This window comes from Drosophila yakuba, chromosome 2R (assembly GCF_016746365.2).
Source record: "Drosophila yakuba strain Tai18E2 chromosome 2R, Prin_Dyak_Tai18E2_2.1, whole genome shotgun sequence".
In the NCBI taxonomy this organism is placed as follows: domain Eukaryota; kingdom Metazoa; phylum Arthropoda; class Insecta; order Diptera; family Drosophilidae; genus Drosophila; species Drosophila yakuba.
Window position 1 is genome coordinate 23,301,204 of NC_052528.2, and position 17,567 is coordinate 23,318,770.

Below are 17,567 nucleotides of genomic sequence, written 5' to 3' on the forward strand. Positions count from 1 at the left end.
CCAGTTGGTTGGGTTTGGGTGTTTTGGTCGGGGATCCAAGCCATCGAGCTGCATTACATACACAGCATAGCTGCAGAGTTTGCGCAGAAGCCTTGACGAACGGCCTCAAAAGGCTGCCAAACGAGCCGCGGACTCGGATTTCAGGAGCCAATTTTCCGCATAGCTTGGGTAAGTCAGTCAATTGGAGGGCCGTCTTTTTGTTTATAAAGTTATAAAGTTATAAAGGTCTACATTTGAAAAAGTAAACTAATAATAACAGTAAAGGCAGTACAATAAACAAAAGAAATCTTTGGATTGTACAGCCCTATTATCTGAAGCAATATACTAATAGAGCAATCAAGGAAACATAATTGTTTAATTAAAATCAAATAAAACTGGAGAGTTTCATTTGAAATCAAGTAATTTGGTGTATCAATTTGACGATGTTGTTAATATGGATTTGTTTAAACTGCTAGTAAATAAGTAAGAAATATCTTCACCCAGAGATTCAGTCCTAAGGCAGCGTGCCAAATTCACAACCATTCCATTTGGACTTACCCATGCAAATGAGCTCCTATGAATATTCAGTTATGCATTGGTGCCGAGCGTGGGACGATGCCATCCATAATCTCATCCCACTTTCCATTTTGCGCCATCCGCAGACGAAGATGCTCCGCCAGAACAAGAACACCAGTACCAGTCTGCTGAACCTAAGCATCGGCGATGGAGGAGGCAGCCATCCACAGGGGCAGTCGCAGTTTCTGGAGCTGGATACGCTGCCGAAGCAGTTTGTCCTGTCCATGAAGAAGCTCTTCGACATCCTAGATGACAAGCAGACCGGATATGTGCGCTTCACGGACATCGAGAAGGGCTGGCAGGATGATGGCTCCAAGGGACTGCCCCGTGGGGTCCTGGACTCACTGCGTCGTGTCACTCCCAGCAGCGGACTGCTCTCCTTTGAGCGCTTCTGTGCCGGCCTCAAGCTGTGCCTGCTCCGCAATCAGCAAAACGCCGTGGAAGACCTGAAGTTGCGGCCTCGTTCCCACGGCAATCTTGCTCCGGAGATGGACTTCAATTCTCCTGCACCGCCGCCAAAGCCGCCGCGACAGGTGCCCAAGTCGCCTGCTCTTGGTAAAGCCGACATCCGCCATGCCCTCCAAAACTGGCAACTGAACCTGATGGCGGATGCCGGAAAGCCAAAAACGACGCAGGCTAGGGAACAATTCGAGCATCGTGGCTCGGCAGATGGGGGCTCCTCCTCCACCTCCGCCTCGGCCACCGACTGGAGCCTGGCTCTTCCGGCTGTGCCCAAGAAGACCAGCAGCAAGCGCAGGGAGTCACGGAGGCACACTCTGCAACACGGCATCGACTACAACATGCTAAAAAGACTGAAGCAGTTGGAGGAGCAGCGGGAGTTGCTTCTTTTCGGACTCGATGGCGTGGAGAAGGCGCGCGATTGGTATATGATGCAGGTGCTCAATGTACAGGAGCAGATTAAGTATTTCGGCCGTTTAGGAACCAGATTTGTGAGTGCTCCTGACTCTTGCTTGTGAACAATAGTTACCCCTTTGATAACTTGATTTTCCCACAGGAACAGTGGTCTGAACTGCAGCAGGAGAGGCTTAACTTCCAGCGCGCCCGCGTTCTTGAGGCCAATCGCAGCCTCCAGATTCTCGCCGACACCTGGGAGCACGGCGGCTACCCACTGCACATCAATTTGGCTCTGCCGACACCCACCGTCCCAAAACCGAGGCAGATGTCCGATCTGCTCAGTCGGGTGCGCGAGAAGCCGCCGCTCCTGTCGGACTTGTACGAGCCGCAGCACTCACACTCCCATCCGCAGTTCCTGCGTGCCATGCCCAACTTCGTGCTCAGCCAGCCCTCGCCGGTCAGCCAATCCTCGGCCGGGCTAGGAGACGCCGATGTCGTCTACTGAGGAATCACAGCTGCAGCGTACATTGTAAATAGTGTATTATTAAACAACTTGAAAGATTTAAGGCTAGACGGGATTGGGGTAGCGGCGCATGTACTTGTTAAGCTGCTTGTAGTTCAGGTTGCTACCCGGCTGGACGATTCCCTGGTTCACGGTCTTCTTGGCCTCGAACTTCCGGTCCATGTAGCACTTGTAGCAGTTCTGGAACTGACTGATCTCCTTGTGGCAGTATTTTTCCACGAACTCGTTGTCCTTCAAGCAGGCAAACAGCACGCCCATCTCCTGCAGACAGGCCACATCGGATCCGGAGTCCGCCTTCCCGCTCACGGTGTTTTTCAACCGCAGCGGCAGAATCTCCTGGAAGGGCACGTCCTTCTCGTTCTGGGGCGCTCGGCCGCGCGCGGCATACAGGGCTCCGGGTACGCGCATCTGTAACCCTTGGGATCAGTAACTCCAGGCATTTCAGTCAATAAATACGACTTTACCCACCTCGTAATTTCCAACGTCGCCTGGCCAAACCGAACAGCTGCTTCAGATTACGTCACGAACTGGTTCACGCTTCCCCGGTGATTGTCAGTCCGTCTCCAGCCCTGGCATTTCGTTGAAAATAGGCATACGGTCACACTCAGAGTCTCCGTGGAACAAAAGGTAAATAATCAACCTGCGGGCACGCCAGGGGATTCTTCAAGGATCACCGAACACCACGCGTCCATGGAAGCCGCCGAGCAGCGCGACCAGGCGGCGGCACCAGCCGCCCTTTGCGGGCCTTCACGAGCAGCCTACGCAGCCGGGGGAGCAGCCGAGCAGGAAGATCCAGACGTGGAGCAGGACCGGGGCCAGGAATCGGCCACTGGGCCGTGGGAGTGCGCTCCCACTCAGAGCAGCCGCAAGCGGCAGCTGAGTCGCTTCCATCCATACCACGGATCCAACATCCAGCTGGGCGACGACGCCACAGTGGCCTACCGGAGAGCAAGTTTTGCCGACGCCCTCACATTCTCGGAACGCCCGCTGGCCCCTGGTGACATCTTCTTGGTGGAGATCGAGAAGATAGAGCGCGGCTGGTCGGGCCACATGCGTCTTGGTCTCACCGAACTGGCGCCCAATGTGATTCGCACTAGCAGCGAGGGATTGCCCCATTTTGCACTTCCCGACCTGGCCAACCTAGGGAACAGCTGGATCTACCCAATCTCCAAGTTCGAAATGAACCAGCGGCAGGAGGCAAACGACATCATTGAGCCCGAGACGGACGACGCGCCACACAGTATGTACAGCCCTTCCTACCATGCGTCCATGTCTATAACCAGTCTTTGGCAGGAAACCTCCTTGGCGACGCTACGCACGTGAGGACGCCTCGCGGCCTGCTACCAAAGAGACTCCTACGTCCGGCGATGGGCAACGGCAATGACTCAGACATCCTGCTCACGGACAAGGGCTCCCGCATCGGCATCATCTACGTGCCCACTGTGCAAAGCGACTCGAAGGGCGAGCTGCACTTCATCATCAATGGGGTGGACCGTGGCCCCGTTTCCCGAGACATTCCGCTCAACAGAGCGCCTCTGTTCGTGGTGATCGATGTGTATGGCACCACCAAGCAGATTCGAATTATCCAGCTAGAGGGCAGTAAGTGGAACAGAACCAGGTGATCATCTCCGTCCTGTTAATTAATCCTTGCTTCCTGCAGTATTGTCCCTGCAGAGCGCTTGTCGCAACGTGATCCTGGAGAACTTTGCGGAGGACGCGATCAGCGAGCTGCCGCTACCGGAGAGCATCAAACGATTCCTGCTGCGCCGTGACTAGGGCTCTGGACCATGAGCTCTATGCAATAGGGCCCAGTGTGTGTGAATGAGAAATGCGTGTGTGAGGGAGTGTGCATGAGCCTGGGTCGTGATAGTCTGTTTACCCATATATATATATTTTATACGCCTGCAGCTCTAGTGAAGTGCCCGTTCATTGACGCCCGACTCCGGACCCAACAGATCTACGGAATTGGCCGATCTCCGCTAGACGGCGCTTATATTTGTAATTTCTGTAGATATATTTTTTACTTTGGTTCTAGTTACCAATACACTCTTTACCTGGACGACCCTATGTTGTAGAGCATAATCCTCGCCAGCGTTTGTGTATGTGTGGATCGCCCAACAGCAGCGGAGGTCCTCTGGGCGCCCTGTCTTTTACCGTTTCGGTCCCCAAGGCGATACCCGTTTCCATTACCGCCTAAGCGTATTGTTGCTATATGTAAGTTAAGTCCACTTAATAAAGGATCGATCAAAGTCGCTGTAATTGCTAAAATCATAGTTTTAACTTTTAACTAATCCGTTTATTCAAGAGTGGATGTGCATATAGAAAGTGTGGGTACAAAACAAAACATGATGGAGCCGCCGCCTACTTGCCGCGGTTCTCCGCCAGCTTGGCCTTGAAGATGCTCTTGAGCTCATCAGCGCCGTCGCCGTTCACCTCCTGGTAGTAGGGTAGCTCGGCGAGACGCTTAAGCCAGGCGTGCACCTTGGGGAACTTAAACTCGTCGATGGGAGCGGCGTCGTTCACCGAGGTGACGGTGGCCACAGCGCAAAAGTCTGCGATGGTCAGATCAGAACCGCACAGATAAGGCTGATCCTTGAGGAATCCCTCGAGGATCTCCCAGCACTTCTGGACGTACGCGATCTTATCAATGGAGCAGTCCGTGGATCCATGATATAGAATGGGCTCGTAGAGAAAGCGCAGGCGCGCAAAGAGGTGGCCGGAGTCCAGGTGGAGCCGGGCGTCCACATTGGCGCGCTGCACCAAGTCCTTCGGGTAGAGCTGCTGCTCCTTCTGCCCGTACTTCTCCACCAGGTAGGCGCAGATGGCGTGCGAGTCAATGATAATGGCCTCGCCGTCGATCAGGGTGGGGATGGTGTGCTGTGGGTTCAGCTTGAGGAATTCCGGAGTCAGATGCTCTCCCTTCAGCAGGTTAATTGGCCTGTATTCGCGCGAAGACTCTGTTAATTGAGTTAAGTGGCACGGTGTGGGAACCTACCGTAGTTCAAGGTCGAGCCCGATCGCCTTGGCCGTGAGGAGGACGGCGCGCGATGGGGGACTCAAGGTGGCATAATACAGAGCTGGCTTGGACATGGTAGGATCTGTGGGATATTGCAATATTTGTACCTAGAGTAATGACTCTCTACCTATAGATTCCCAACCCAGCGATATAAACCCGAGTACTGGTAACCGCACTCACACGACTACCATTTCGGAGCCCCCACATATCAGCACCGAATCCGTATCGCACCCACAGCAATATCAGATAACCCCGAATCCGTAGCCCCCATCTCTGGCGACTTATCAGAGCACTTAACATGGCAACCGCACAGCGTTGGAAAGGTACTGGAACTACGTATATCGTTCGCGCCCCCCTCACTTCCCCTTGTCGTCATCTTCGGTGACTTGGAAATTAAGTTTACAAAATAAATGTAATTAGCGGCACACACACACATGCAGAAGCGCCCCCGGGTGTGAGTGTGTGCGCTTGCAATAGCCGGCAAATTGTTTTTATAATGCCAATGCAGCAATTTGTGCGCCTGTGTGTGTGTTTGTTTTTATGGGGGGCTGATTTTGCGCATCGCATTGATATTAGTTCGCCCGCACACGCACACAAGCGCACTCCACTCGCAACTCACATTTCTCTGGGAACACAAAACTAAATACACAACTGCCGCACAAACGTAGTCTCCGAAGTCCAAACGCGATCTGATTCGAGAACAGGAAACTATATAGCAGCCCCACTAGCTCTGCCGGCGGCTCTGCTGAGCTGAGAACTGTCAGTAGTGTTGGTGTGGGCGAGAGTGGAGCCTCGCTCTCTGTTCTCTCGCTCTCGCACTCGCGCTCTCTTTCCGCCTCTCCGAAATGGTGATGTTATTTCGTACGTTTATTCATAGGGTTTTGGTACAGGTTAAATCGCAACATGATTAGGCTCTACGAGTATGTGGTTACGCGAAATTATATATAGTTGTATATAGCATGAAGCTTGTAATACCTGCTGCGGCTGCCGCTCCGTTGGATTTCTCTATTCGCCCGGATCCTTGAGCACGAGGAGTACTGAGTAAATACCATGGAAGCTGCAAGTGCGGCCCCAGGATGTCTTGATCGAAGCGGAAAGAAAGCACTAACACTAGGGAGTGGATCAAGTGCGAATAGAGGACACATTGCAGGTGCCACTGCGAATATCTCGTGGGTCAATCACATTCAGCCCACTGGGTCATCTTCTTATCTAGTTGTCCAGTACGCTGCGCTTCAGCGCCTCCTCCAGGTCCGCGTCGAAGCTTTCCGGCTTGGAATAGTCGGCCGCAAACTTGTCCTTGACCGGCTCCTTGCTCTGAACCTTTTTGTCCACCTGCCCGTTCTGCTTCTCCTTGCTCGTCGTCCCGAAGGAGGTGTTTCCGAAGTCACTCGAGAAGTTGTGTGCCTCGAAGCCATCGAACTTGGCGAAGTTGGCGTTGGATTCTGTCTTGAAGTGGTCCTCGAAGTTGTCGTTGAAGGCGTCAAAGGCCTTTGCCGTTTGATCGTTGGGCTTGACCACGCCAGTGGGTACCGATGAGTTTTGGACCACACTGAAGTTGTCGTTAAATGCATCAAAGAAGGAATTGTTGAGTTTCGTATTGCTAGTGGTGGTGGCCGTGCCTCCAGCCCCAGATCCGCCAGTGGTTGCCAGCGTAGCTGCAAAGTCGTCAAAGTCAGCGAATGCGTCCAGCGCCGTCTGCGACTGGTGGATAGGCTTGGAGTTGGAGTGGTAGGAAGTGTTTGAGTGGTGAGACGGCGCAGGACTCGAGTTCAGATTGAAGGCATCGAACTGCTGCAGCAGGTCGTTGTTGAGAGGCGTGGCCGCCTTGGGCTTACTGCTATTATTGTTAACGATGTTACTCAGCGTCTTAGCTGCAGCTCCCAACTCATCTGAGTAATAGAAACCTGAATTAGATGAGAATGTGCTGGAGAAGAGCACTATACTCACCGCCCGAGCTAAAGTCCTCGGCAAAGTTCTTCTTGTGATCAGCTCCCCTAGGTCCGGACACCTCCTCATCGTCGTCTTCGGCGAAGGGATCCTTGATGCTGAACGGATCCTCGTACCGGTAATCCTTGAATGGGTCATCCTTGAAGTCGGTTGGGCCAGTGATCAGACTGGGTGTCGGCGCCTTCCGACTGGCACTCTCTCCAAAGGCATCAAACACACTGGCTACCGCCTTGGGCACCAATTCCACATGCGTCGTGCTCTGGTTCTGCAGCGGTGTATTGGAACGCGACAGATGCTGGTTATTCAAGCCGGGGGCGGTGGTAATCGTGACGCTACTGGGGAGATCTGCCCCCGCTCCCGCTACCAATCCCGATCCTGATGCTGATACAGAAGCCAATACCGGGGGTGGGGCTGCTGGCGTGGATGAAGATGTCGGGAGCAGGGTGTGTACGGTGGGGACAGTGATGGGCGTGGGAGTGGGCGTGGTGCCCTGCCTGCGGTTCTGACCGGGATCGTCGAACAGCGAGAAACTGTCTAGCAATGACGACCCACTGACGACCGGAATGGGGGGTGGCAGCGCTGGTGGGGGCAGGGACAGTGCAGTGGCCGTGGGTGTGGGTGTGCTTGGAATGTTGTGGAGCTGCGTGGTTGTGTTGTGTGGGGGGAATAGAAGTGAATGAAACAAAATTAAATTAAAACGAACTTAAATAAAGCGGAATCAAAAAGCACAACAAAGGGGAAACTGAAATCAATCAAGGTCAACAGAAGCGTTCAAGCAGCCACGTAGGATTGGGTGGTTCGTGTGAGATCGTGACCAGCACCATGAGGATATTGGGTTTCCCTATCGAAAGAACTCCGACAGGCGTACGTTGAATGATGTCGAACATAGATATCTTTATTAATAATGCAAAACGTTGTGTCGGTTACATTTCTGTATCGGTTAGGCTGGGCTTCTCTAAAAGTTTCTCTATAAGTATGTGGTATGTGGTATGTGGTCTGCACGGAATATGTACTCTCGGTAAATCAATGCACGGAAGCTTCTTAGTTTCGGTGTGGGTGTTCGTACGTCTGTGGCTATGATAATCGATGTCTAGCAAATACATATATATGCGTGTGTACAAGTAGTTGATATAGTAGAGTGGAGACCAACTCCCTCTCAAGCCGAACTGCTGGCTACACCGCGACGCACTCCTGACTGGGAACACTACGCGGCTCTAAAAGCTGAGTGGAAAGGTTTCGGTAAATAGTAGTGGGCAGTCCGGATCCGGAGGCGGACCGCCCGTTAGAGTCGAACTTTGACGGCAGTTGCATAAATGTCTATATGCTTGTGATGCTTAGGTGTACAATGTTGGTAATATATATAGTATTATGTATATGGATGTATAATTGCTTTAAACTTTAGTATTCGCATATGCAAAAACAACTAACAACTTGCATTAAATTCCTTACAGAGGTCTCACCCACAAAACCTAAGCGGGATAATACACTGGCCTTGAAACGATTCGAGGGGAACCCATAATAGTAATAATAGTAGTTAAATACAATACTGCACAGCAAAGGGAGTCGAACGATTAGAACTCTGGGGATTCCTTCCATCTGCTGCCTGTTTTAATTTGTGACTACATTTATAACACGATACGTAACGCTTGAAATTGGTTTGAGTTCGGTTGAGTTTCGATTGAATTGATTTAGTACATTTAGCTAATTAGGCATGAACGATAATGCTGCGTCCTCTAGATATTATACCATGCACCGTGACTGATATATGTACGTTAATATGCTGCTGCAAGTAGCTTTGTACGCTCAAATTGATTTGTTTCGTTATGCTGCTAGAGGAGGCCATTCATTAACTGAGTATGTGTGTTAGTACTGGTATATGTCGTATATAGAATGGGTTATCTTAGGGTGTTCACTGAAAATAGAGAATTGCAGAGATGAGAGACCAGACGGTTAGTTCAATACGGCACCAAGCAGGACCAAGACAAATTTACTGATCTACTGGGATGTACGAGGTTGGGTAGTGAGGTGATCTGGGTGGGGTGTGTTCCGGCAGTTCCTACTACTAAGGGTAAACAAAAGATGCTACAAATCAAAAACAGGTCAGAAATCATAGTACTCGAGTGCTACGTTCTTGGAGTGTGCATCAAAGTGTTTTATTTCTACAAAACTTAGGAAGTGTTAGTGATAATAAACGTAACACCAGGGATTAGCACTGCAATACATGCCTGCTAATAGCTACATAAAACAGACACAGGGATGCGGGTGCGGGGCGCATGCATTACCACCGATCCCAGCGGACACTGAATTGTGGGGTACCAACCTTATTGTCGAAGTCGTCAAAGTCGGCAAATCCTCCTCCGGCGCCGCCGCTTCCGAAACCACCCGTGGGCTGTGAAACATAATAATTGTTAAATACTCCGTTGAACAGCATAAATAAGACTTCTCACCTGGGCTGCTCGAGGTGGCGCAGGTCGTGGGGGCGGCACCTTGGACTTCTTTGGCGGCAATGCTGGACTAGGAGACTCCGGTCTGGGCGGCGGTCCGGACTTCTGAGCGTTGGGACTGAGCACCTGGCCCTGGCCGGTTGGAGCGTGCAGGGCGGCAAACGGATCACTGCCGAAGTCGTCTTTACCGGGCTGTATGTGTTTTGAATATTGATTAAGGTACAAATTCGATTGTTATATAGCAAATACTACCTCAGGAGTAATGGCGCTGCTCTTGTTGGCCGCAAAGGCATCCGAGCCAAAGGGATCCCGCTGGGTCTGACCAAAGGCTGAGCCCGCTCCGCTCTGACCAAAGGCATCGAAGCCACTATCGAAGCCTGAGCTCATGTTGAAGCTGTCATCAAAGCCTGTAGAAATAGCCGGCTTGTTGGTTGCCTGACCAGAGAAGGGATCGCTGCCGAAGCCGTTGGTAGCTTGATTGGCGACCCCGCTGTTGTTCTCCTCAAAGGGATCATCTTTGGGCACTTGCACTTCCTTGGTCAGGGTCTTGCGCGCCTCATCGAAGTCCGGCTCTATCTTCAACTGGTATTCGGATACGAGTTCGGCGTTTTGGTTCTCCATGGCAGCCCGACAAATGAGCAAAGCGTCGGTCATCTGTCGCTGGGTCTCCAGGAGCTGTGTCACCATCGATCGGACCTTCAGACAACTTGTGTTAATCTCTGATCAGTTGATAATATCACGTGCAGTCTTACCGAGCTGATTTGCAGTTGAGTTGCCTGCAGGTGGTTGGTAAGCTTGGATAGCTCGCGATTGTTACTGTCGTACTCCTTCTGCAAAGAAGCCTCTTCGTCCTTGAGCTTCTGCAGCTCCGAGCGCTTTGCGTTTAATTCGCCCTCCTGCTCGTTAATGGTCTCCTCCTGCATGTGGCACTGGTCGCGAATCTTAGTCACCTGCAAGCAAGCGGTTATCTCGATCAATAACTACCATTTCTTAACAATTTTTCGCACAGCACATGGTCCAAAACATAAATAACATGAACGAGAACAAAACACAAAGCAAATATATACAGAAATCATGAGGAACTGAAACAAACCTGATCGTTGGTGCGGGATATGTCAAGACTTACGTTGGCCAGCACGGCCGTATTGTGGCTAACCTTATGTGATCATAATTGTAAGTGTAAGTGCATTCACCAGTTTAGTATGGGTTTAGCCAATTGTTAACAGAGTGTTGGGGGAACATGATAAAGAAAGGAAACCAAAGATTGAATTTAAATATAAAATAAACGTAAGCCCAGGAGCAGGGAAAAGGTAAGCAGTGGCGCAGGGGCCGAAAGCACCCAATAAATCATGCAAATAACTACTTGAGCCTGCAGGTCATCCAGTCGCTTCTGGGCTTCTCCTCGCTGGTTCTCCAGCTGCTTCAGCGTGGCGGTAAGAGTATCTAGTTCACTCTGTGGGTGGAGATACTAGATTATGAATTTCAACTTGGAAATTAGTTATAGATGACTCGCCTGTAAACTGCGCACTTCGCCGTTTTTAATGCGCACATCCGCTTCTTTTTGGGCAATCTCCGTCTCCAGTACGCGACGCTCGCGGGCCAACTCCTCAATCTCCTTGGAGATCATTTCCAGCTCCGGGTTGGAGTAAGTGGGCTTGACCTCCTGCGGCTGCAGATCGACACCAGCCACAGTGGCGCGCATTGAGGGTGGCACCATATTGGCGTTGAGGACATGAGGCGGGTCCACACCACGCTGCTTTCGTTCTACGAACCACATGGCCAGAGCAAACTGCTCCACAGTCAGCTTGCCGGACTGATTGGTGTCACAAAGAGCCCTTAAAAGGAAAGGTAGCATTAGAGATAGTTTGGCAATATCTTACAAAGAAATCCCTACCAGATGTCTGCTAGGCTGCGCTGCGGAATACCCGACTTGATGAAAATATCCTTCACCTCAAGGCCGGAGACCAGGCCGTCCTTATCCAGATCCGACTGACGGAAGATCTCCTCGAACCGCTTAAGTTCCGCTGGAGTGACAACCCAGTCGGCATTCGCCGTCACCGGAGCTCCAATCGGTATCAACGGATCCGTCTGAATCAGCGGCTGAGAGCTGACTGCTCCCACCGGGGGAATGCGCGTCATGGGAGGCACTGCCACCGGAAGCGGCGGAATAGCCGCCGGCGGGGCGATGTCCTTGGGAAAATTGGCTACGAAGCCTCCATCTCCGAATCCCTCCCCGCTGGGAGCACGGGGCATAGCAGCACCCGCTGGCGGTGGTGGGAGGGCGGGCTTCGGTGGCGGACCTGCGCCTCCGGGCTTTCGCAGCTCGGGCGGCAGCACGCTGGGAATGGTGCGCTTCTGCAGCGTCTGGTAGACCAGGTGCATGGCCACTACGAATTCGTGCATATCCAGGTTGCCGTCCTTGTCCTGGTCGGCCAGATCCCATATAGTTCCCAGTATGCTCATCGGCAGCTTGGAGTCCATGAGCACGCCCTTCACCTTGTTGCCTGGCAGCATTCCATTACTGGGGTGCAGGGACTCGAAGAGCTGCTCGTACTTGAGTCGATCGATCACCCCAATGGACCAGTCACCGTTCGCCACACCGGCGCTTGCAACGGGAACAGTCTGAATACGCGACGGCATCGATTTTGGTAGTTCACCCTGGCGATTGCCGCGAAATTAATGTATCAAATCTCATCTTGCCCATTTCGGGCGGAGTTGCGATTACTCACCACCTTGGGCGGGTTGGCAATGTCCAGGTAGATGTTGACCATGCTGGCCACCTCTCCCGCCTGCGACAGGGACACCAGCTTGAGGGCCACAAAAAAGCCCGGTTTGTCCAGAAAGCCCTTTCCGTTGGGATCGGACAGATCCCAGATCCTGCTCAACACAACGTCGCTGAGGCCGGACTTCTTTAGAAACTTAGCCGCAGTCATGGCCTCGATTGCCCCGGTGGATTTGGGGTCAATCTGCAAAAATCGATAGGGGGTGGGTGTGGATACGGATGCCCAGCATTGGCCGCCATCCTGTTAAAGAGTGCGGCTTGGAGGCGTGGTGCTTACCAGTTTGTAGTAGGCCTCGTAGACGCCTATGTGCTTCCCGCACACCCTCGCAAAGTCCACATTCATGATGTGGAGTCCACTGGCCAATTGGTTCCGACTAGCAGTGCAAAAACGCGTAAGCGTAAGCCCGTTATCACAAAATCGATTTTTCTTCCCAAGGGGCGGATAAGCTCCTCTTAGTCAGCGGTCGGCGGAGTCCGCTGCCTCGCACCTGTGCACCTGCGACGAGACACTTGCTGGAGCCACTTACAGGTGAGCTTGGCGCATTGCGGCCCCTAATTTAGCTACTCTCGAATTTTAAAAAGCCTAAATTTGCTTTTTTGCTCGGTGGACAGTGTGACCGTTCGGGTAACGATTAAAAATACCGTGCAGCTGATAAAAAAGTATACCACTGGGTAATTGCGTTAAAATACCACTTATTTTAATACCGTCAAATACCAAACAAATATCGTGTTGTTTTAATAAATATTTTGTTAATGTTTATTTATCTACAGCGGTGAACGTCAAAAAAATTGATGTAAGTCGATACAGATAGTTCAAAAAAGCAGCTGTTTTAAGTTATTCAATCGCAGGTGATAAAAACATCCATGCGATGTTTCCGTTAGGGTGACCAGATAATATTTACATTTAAACTTTAATTTCAAATAGTTTTTCAATTAAGAAATTTCGCTTATTTATCTATAACTTAAAGTAGGACTTAGAGCAAACGGATGCGGCAATTGGGGGCCCCGCACTGGCAGTACAGCACCTTGCCGGGCACTACGCCCACCTCGTAGTTGTAGTTCCAGGTCAGCTCGGTGCCGGAGCGGATGTGTGCGGCCGAGAAGAAGGCAACCCAGGGGAAACGCAGGTCGTGGGTGTCCACGAACACGTTCTGCACGAAGAGATTGGGGTTGCACGAGTGCTGCGGAAAAGGAAGACATAGAGGAATGATAAAGCGAAAGCCACAAATCGTATTAATCAAAAACATTCAACTCACGTTGAAGTATCGACCAAGGTTGCCCGTTGTCTTGGCGTCCATGATGTAAGGCGCCTCGTCCTTGCCGAAGAGCCTCCGCACCGAGTTCTCGCGCACCGTCTCGTCCAGATCTGCATTTGGGTTAAAGTTGATCACCGCACGCTCCTGAGAGTCCAACTCGCTGCTCTGCGTGGAGTTGCTTCTGGAAGTGCGCTTAATCTTGCGCTGATAGTGATAGTTTGGCCGGAAGTCATCATCGTCCTCGGCATCGGGTCCCCCGTTGTCCTCCTCTGCGTCCGGATCCGAGTGGTCCACCTCCGACTCGTATCCTTCTTTCAATTGTTCAGCGACCTCTATGTAATCCAAGTCCGCGAAATACTCATCGCCGGCGTCCTGTCCGCCTTCGTTGGCCATCGTCTCCGTGAGCAGATGGCCCGCGTATATACAGATGAAGGCGCCCTTAGGGATGTCGTTAACGCAGCGCAAGCCCCATCCCCGATTAGAGGTCTTGAACACCTGCAGCTTCATCTCTAGGGAGAACTGCACCACCCGGTTCAGGCAATTCTTCTTGCACTTACAGCGCGAGTTGCACTCGTAGATGCCAGTGGGCACGTGCTCGTGAAGCCGTTTGTACTGGTAGCCGATCTCCTCGATGGGCTTCTTTGGGTTGCAGTACCGCACGCCCGCCACCGTTAGCTGCCAACAGGCACACTTGGACTTGTCCTGGCAGGGAAACACAAAGGATTGGAGGGCTAGGTATAAATTGTGATGATTATAGCCGTCTTACCGAGCAGTCGTCCTCGCAGTCGCAGCACAAGAGGAACTCTTCGTCTAGGTTAAGATGCACACCCTCGGTGGGGATGCGCTGCTTTGCGTAGGTGCATGGGGGCGGCAGTGTGTTGTCGTAGTAGTTTACCAGCGGAATCGCCATCTTCTCCTGCCCTTTTGATATATCCGTGTCCTTCACGATCGAGGGATCAATAGAGTACTCCGCCAAGCACTTCAAATCGGGCGTAAAGTCAAAGTTGTCCACGTTTAATACATTCTCGGTAGCTCGAAGATACCTGTGAACTTCGGCCAGGTTGCGCAAGCTTTTGCCACAAGGTCCCTTGTATACCACGGACTTTTTGGTCTTCTGACGCATGACTAGACGTTCCCAGCCAGAAAGCAGTGGCTTGGCCAACGGACTGTAGCTGTCCAGACGGTGAACGATCTTAAACAGGCAGTTCGGGCTGCACTCATGGCATTTGTACATTTTGGGAGGCAAATTCCGCTTGGCTGTAAAGTAAACTACATGGCCCTTGGGTCTGTTTTCGTCGTCCACGTAGATTGTCGAGTTGTTCAGGTGCCGCACTGCACTAGCGCTATTACTTGTGCTGGCACCGGCTGCATTGGTGCGTCCTCCGGCAGAGCTGGCTGATGAAGATGCAGCTGCCGCTAATGCGACGTTCTGCCCGGAGGCGCTGCTCTTGCGGGCAAAGGCCCGCATTTGCTGGTTAACTTTGCTGCTGGACTCCATCTCCTTGGTGTACCGGATAAAGGGCTCCGTGCGCTGAAAAAAATAAATATTGTAGTAATAGCCACAGGATGAATGGGCACGATGCTTACTCTTGGGACACGCATCTGCTGTGAGCTTGAACTATTCATGGTGTTCTGGGTTTCCCTGAAGACAGGACCCAAGCGCAATGAACCCCTGTATATCCACTCCGTGTGGTTTTTGTCTCCCTCAAACTGCATCAGTACCAGGCTGCAGTCGATGTCAATGACGCGCGCGTACAGCCAGGTGCCGTTCGATTCAGTGTTCATGCTTTGGCCCCGGGTGCATTGCACCATGGGACGATCCACGGAGTACTTCTCCACGTACTTCTGTATGAAATCGCGCGACGCGGCGTGCACGTCCTCCCACACTTTCTCGGAAGCCTGGCAAACTAGCCGGACATCTCGGTGCGGAACGTACTGGGTGTAGCCATCGTCGTAGAATATCAGGTAGCGGTAACGATTAGCCTGCTTTAATGGCTCAGCGATGATGCCTGGATAAAAAGCGCTCTGCACCACGCCCTTATCCTTGCCCCGCGACAAAGTGGTGCCATCGAAGTACGCAATCACTCGAGTTCCTAGTACACAATGAATGGATTAGATTAGGATTAACAATTATTCATTATACTGGTAACTTACCAATAGTTAGTCTCACTGGCGGTGGTTCAAAGTAGGCAATGTGCTTGGCAGTCACCGTCTTGATCATCTGGTACGGCGTGTTGAGATACCTAATCTTGTAGCTCTTCATAGTGTTTCCGTTGATGGAGGTGCTCTCGGTAAACTCGATCACCTTTATGGACACCCAGCTGGCAATAGCCTTGTTCTTCACGGCGTAATATGTCTCTCCCAATTGGATTGGAGGACGTACGATCTCGCCAGCAGGTGGAACCTGATGCTGAGTAAATTGTGGTATTAAAACGATTTCAAACGGCATTACATCCGACTTACCACGTAGTCACCAACATTGGGTTCGATGTCCAGGGCGGGCAGATGTTTGTGTGCCACAGGACACGAATTATACAGGGCACAGTGCATTTTGTCAGCGGTGGACTGAACTTTTTCGAGTTCCACATCTGCCAGTGCGAATTGTCGCTCCAAGTGGTCCGCTTTCGCCTGAAGAATCGTCTTTGACCAGGATAGCTGAACCTTAAAGTCCACCTTGTTAAGCACATTCTTGATGGCATCTTCGAGTTCTTCTTCAATGAACTGCAGCTTGTTTTTCGAAAAGTCAGATTTTTCTGTGCGGATAAAAGATATTTAGTTGGTTATTTTGCTCATGATAGCAGTCTCACCTGGCGGCTTCTCTTCTTCCTCCTCATCGCTGCTGTCCAGAGCCACAAAGTCGGCGTGATCCTGGTGGAAGTCCTTCAGCAGCAGCGGCTGCTTGGCCAGCAGTTGACCCGCATATTCCTAAGTTACGAAAAAATCATTTTGAGTTACCTTCTAAGTTAAGTAAATAGAAGTGTGCTACTTGACCTCATACAAGTCCATGGCTGTGTCATGGCATCCCATGCAGAGGAACTGCTGCTTGGAAGTCTTTCGGACCACCTGGTAAAAGTTCAAAGTGGCCATGTTAGCCAACACGTACTGTTTATAAAGCTTCTTGCAATTGCAATTGACACAATCCTTGTCGTAGAACACATCACCATCTGATGGTAAATCGTTTAGCTGCTCATCCTCTGCAGCTTTAGGAACAGTGCCCTTTTCTAGCTCCACCTCAAGGACGTCATCCTTTTTATCAACAATTGGGAGCTCTTCGATTTCCATGGAGCTAACAGGTTTTTGCTCTTTTGATGTTTCCTCTATCTTGTTTTCGTCGGTTGAATCCTCAACGTCCTGATCTACTTCCATGCCAGAAGCTTCTGTTTCCTTCGTGGAGTCGTCTGGATCCTGCTCATTTTTCTGTTGCTCCTGCTTTTTAATCCCTTCATCTTTCTCGGGCGTACTCTCGGATGTGGGACTGCTGATCAGATCGATGCTCCTATCCGTCAATTCCTCGGCCTCCTTAGCCTCTACTGCCGCAGCTTCATCCACAGTATCGGATTTTGGTGGATCTTTAGCACTTTCGTCGAGGGAGGGGGATTTCACAGGACTCTCTATTAGCTCGACGCTGCTGTCCGAGTCCACTGCTACCAGTACCGGGCTGCTTGCAATGTCAATACTGACATCTTCCTTGTTTTCTTCCTTGGGATCCTCCGATTCGTCGCCCCCCGTTCCATGTTCATCAGGGGTCATACCTCCATCTGGGGGTTGCTTCCTGGTTGAACCGGGTGCGTCGATTGCTTCAGTCTGTGGTGGATCCTCGAGTGTCAGGTCCTCCATCTCTACATCTTTTGCGGCTTGTCCTTCCTTTTCTGCCGACACGGTGGACTCCAAACTGTTTTCTCCTTCAACCACCGGCGACCCGCAAGTTTTTTCCCTTGGCGCAGGTGTTTCCTGGTCATCCACCACTGTGATTCCACTGCTCTCTGCGCAGTCCATGGCTGCTGATGCCCCAGACATGCTTTTAAATAAGTTTACTTAACTTTACACATTAATGCAAATAAATTACGAGCCAAGCGATTGCATTGTATACAATTTCGCTGGTAATTTTGCAGCCCTGGATTTCAGCGGCAGAAAGAAGAAGAGTGACCGTTCACCCAAAACCGAAAGAACAGATATTCAAAAAATTCAA

At 51.3% G+C, this 17,567-nt stretch overlaps 6 protein-coding genes across 12 annotated transcripts; 2 read left to right on the forward strand and 4 right to left on the reverse strand.

Moving 5' to 3' along the window:
- Window positions 1–81: 81 nt before the first annotated feature.
- On the forward strand, window positions 82–1,976 carry LOC6532107 (suppressor APC domain-containing protein 2). 2 transcript variants are annotated; one of them, XM_039372105.2, is made up of 3 exons: window positions 82–168; window positions 642–1,505; window positions 1,571–1,976. In XM_039372105.2, the coding sequence occupies exons 2-3, from the start codon at window positions 648–650 to the stop codon at window positions 1,913–1,915; spliced, it is 1,203 nt and encodes a 400-aa protein (XP_039228039.1). In that variant the 5' UTR covers window positions 82–168; window positions 642–647; the 3' UTR covers window positions 1,916–1,976. The 2 variants fall into 2 exon arrangements, with proteins under 2 accessions (XP_039228039.1, XP_002092883.2); XM_002092847.3 differs by lacking the exon at window positions 82–168 and having other exon boundaries at window positions 196–1,505.
- LOC6532108 lies at window positions 1,934–2,537 on the reverse strand. Of its 2 annotated transcripts, none has more exons than XM_002092848.3 (2): window positions 2,402–2,537; window positions 1,934–2,341 (listed from the first exon to the last, which is right to left on the reverse strand). In XM_002092848.3, exon 2 carries the CDS (start codon window positions 2,339–2,341, stop codon window positions 1,979–1,981), a length of 363 nt encoding a protein of 120 aa, XP_002092884.1. In that variant the 5' UTR covers window positions 2,402–2,537; the 3' UTR covers window positions 1,934–1,978. The 2 variants fall into 2 exon arrangements, with proteins under 2 accessions (XP_002092884.1, XP_039228040.1); XM_039372106.1 differs by having other exon boundaries at window positions 1,934–2,349; window positions 2,402–2,446.
- A 65-nt stretch (window positions 2,538–2,602) lies between these two features.
- LOC6532109 (neuralized-like protein 2) lies at window positions 2,603–4,201 on the forward strand. Its single transcript, XM_002092849.4, has 3 exons — window positions 2,603–3,173; window positions 3,227–3,532; window positions 3,594–4,201. Exons 1-3 carry the CDS (start codon window positions 2,624–2,626, stop codon window positions 3,707–3,709), a joined length of 972 nt encoding a protein of 323 aa, XP_002092885.1. The 5' UTR covers window positions 2,603–2,623; the 3' UTR covers window positions 3,710–4,201.
- Window positions 4,202–4,207: 6 nt separating this feature from the next.
- Window positions 4,208–5,716, reverse strand: LOC6532110 (glutathione S-transferase 1). Its single transcript, XM_002092850.3, has 3 exons — window positions 5,569–5,716; window positions 4,929–5,031; window positions 4,208–4,871 (listed from the first exon to the last, which is right to left on the reverse strand). The coding sequence occupies exons 2-3, from the start codon at window positions 5,021–5,023 to the stop codon at window positions 4,295–4,297; spliced, it is 672 nt and encodes a 223-aa protein (XP_002092886.1). The 5' UTR covers window positions 5,024–5,031; window positions 5,569–5,716; the 3' UTR covers window positions 4,208–4,294.
- Window positions 5,717–5,803: 87 nt separating this feature from the next.
- Window positions 5,804–12,771, reverse strand: LOC6532111 (epidermal growth factor receptor substrate 15-like 1). Of its 5 annotated transcripts, none has more exons than XM_002092851.3 (12): window positions 12,400–12,771; window positions 12,070–12,306; window positions 11,235–11,998; window positions 10,854–11,175; window positions 10,704–10,793; window positions 10,434–10,496; window positions 10,093–10,290; window positions 9,593–10,036; window positions 9,344–9,532; window positions 9,217–9,285; window positions 6,897–7,536; window positions 5,804–6,838 (listed from the first exon to the last, which is right to left on the reverse strand). In XM_002092851.3, the coding sequence occupies exons 1-12, from the start codon at window positions 12,463–12,465 to the stop codon at window positions 6,159–6,161; spliced, it is 3,762 nt and encodes a 1,253-aa protein (XP_002092887.2). In that variant the 5' UTR covers window positions 12,466–12,771; the 3' UTR covers window positions 5,804–6,158. The 5 variants fall into 5 exon arrangements, with proteins under 5 accessions (XP_002092887.2, XP_015051708.1, XP_015051705.1 ...); XM_015196222.2 differs by having other exon boundaries at window positions 6,897–7,161; window positions 12,400–12,770; XM_015196219.3 differs by lacking the exon at window positions 10,434–10,496.
- A 248-nt stretch (window positions 12,772–13,019) lies between these two features.
- Window positions 13,020–17,492, reverse strand: LOC6532112 (histone-lysine N-methyltransferase eggless). The gene is made up of 8 exons (XM_002092852.4): window positions 16,370–17,492; window positions 16,186–16,303; window positions 15,842–16,131; window positions 15,533–15,788; window positions 14,966–15,471; window positions 14,145–14,909; window positions 13,379–14,080; window positions 13,020–13,303 (listed from the first exon to the last, which is right to left on the reverse strand). The coding sequence occupies exons 1-8, from the start codon at window positions 17,393–17,395 to the stop codon at window positions 13,097–13,099; spliced, it is 3,870 nt and encodes a 1,289-aa protein (XP_002092888.2). The 5' UTR covers window positions 17,396–17,492; the 3' UTR covers window positions 13,020–13,096.
- Between the last annotated feature and the right edge of the window lie 75 nt (window positions 17,493–17,567).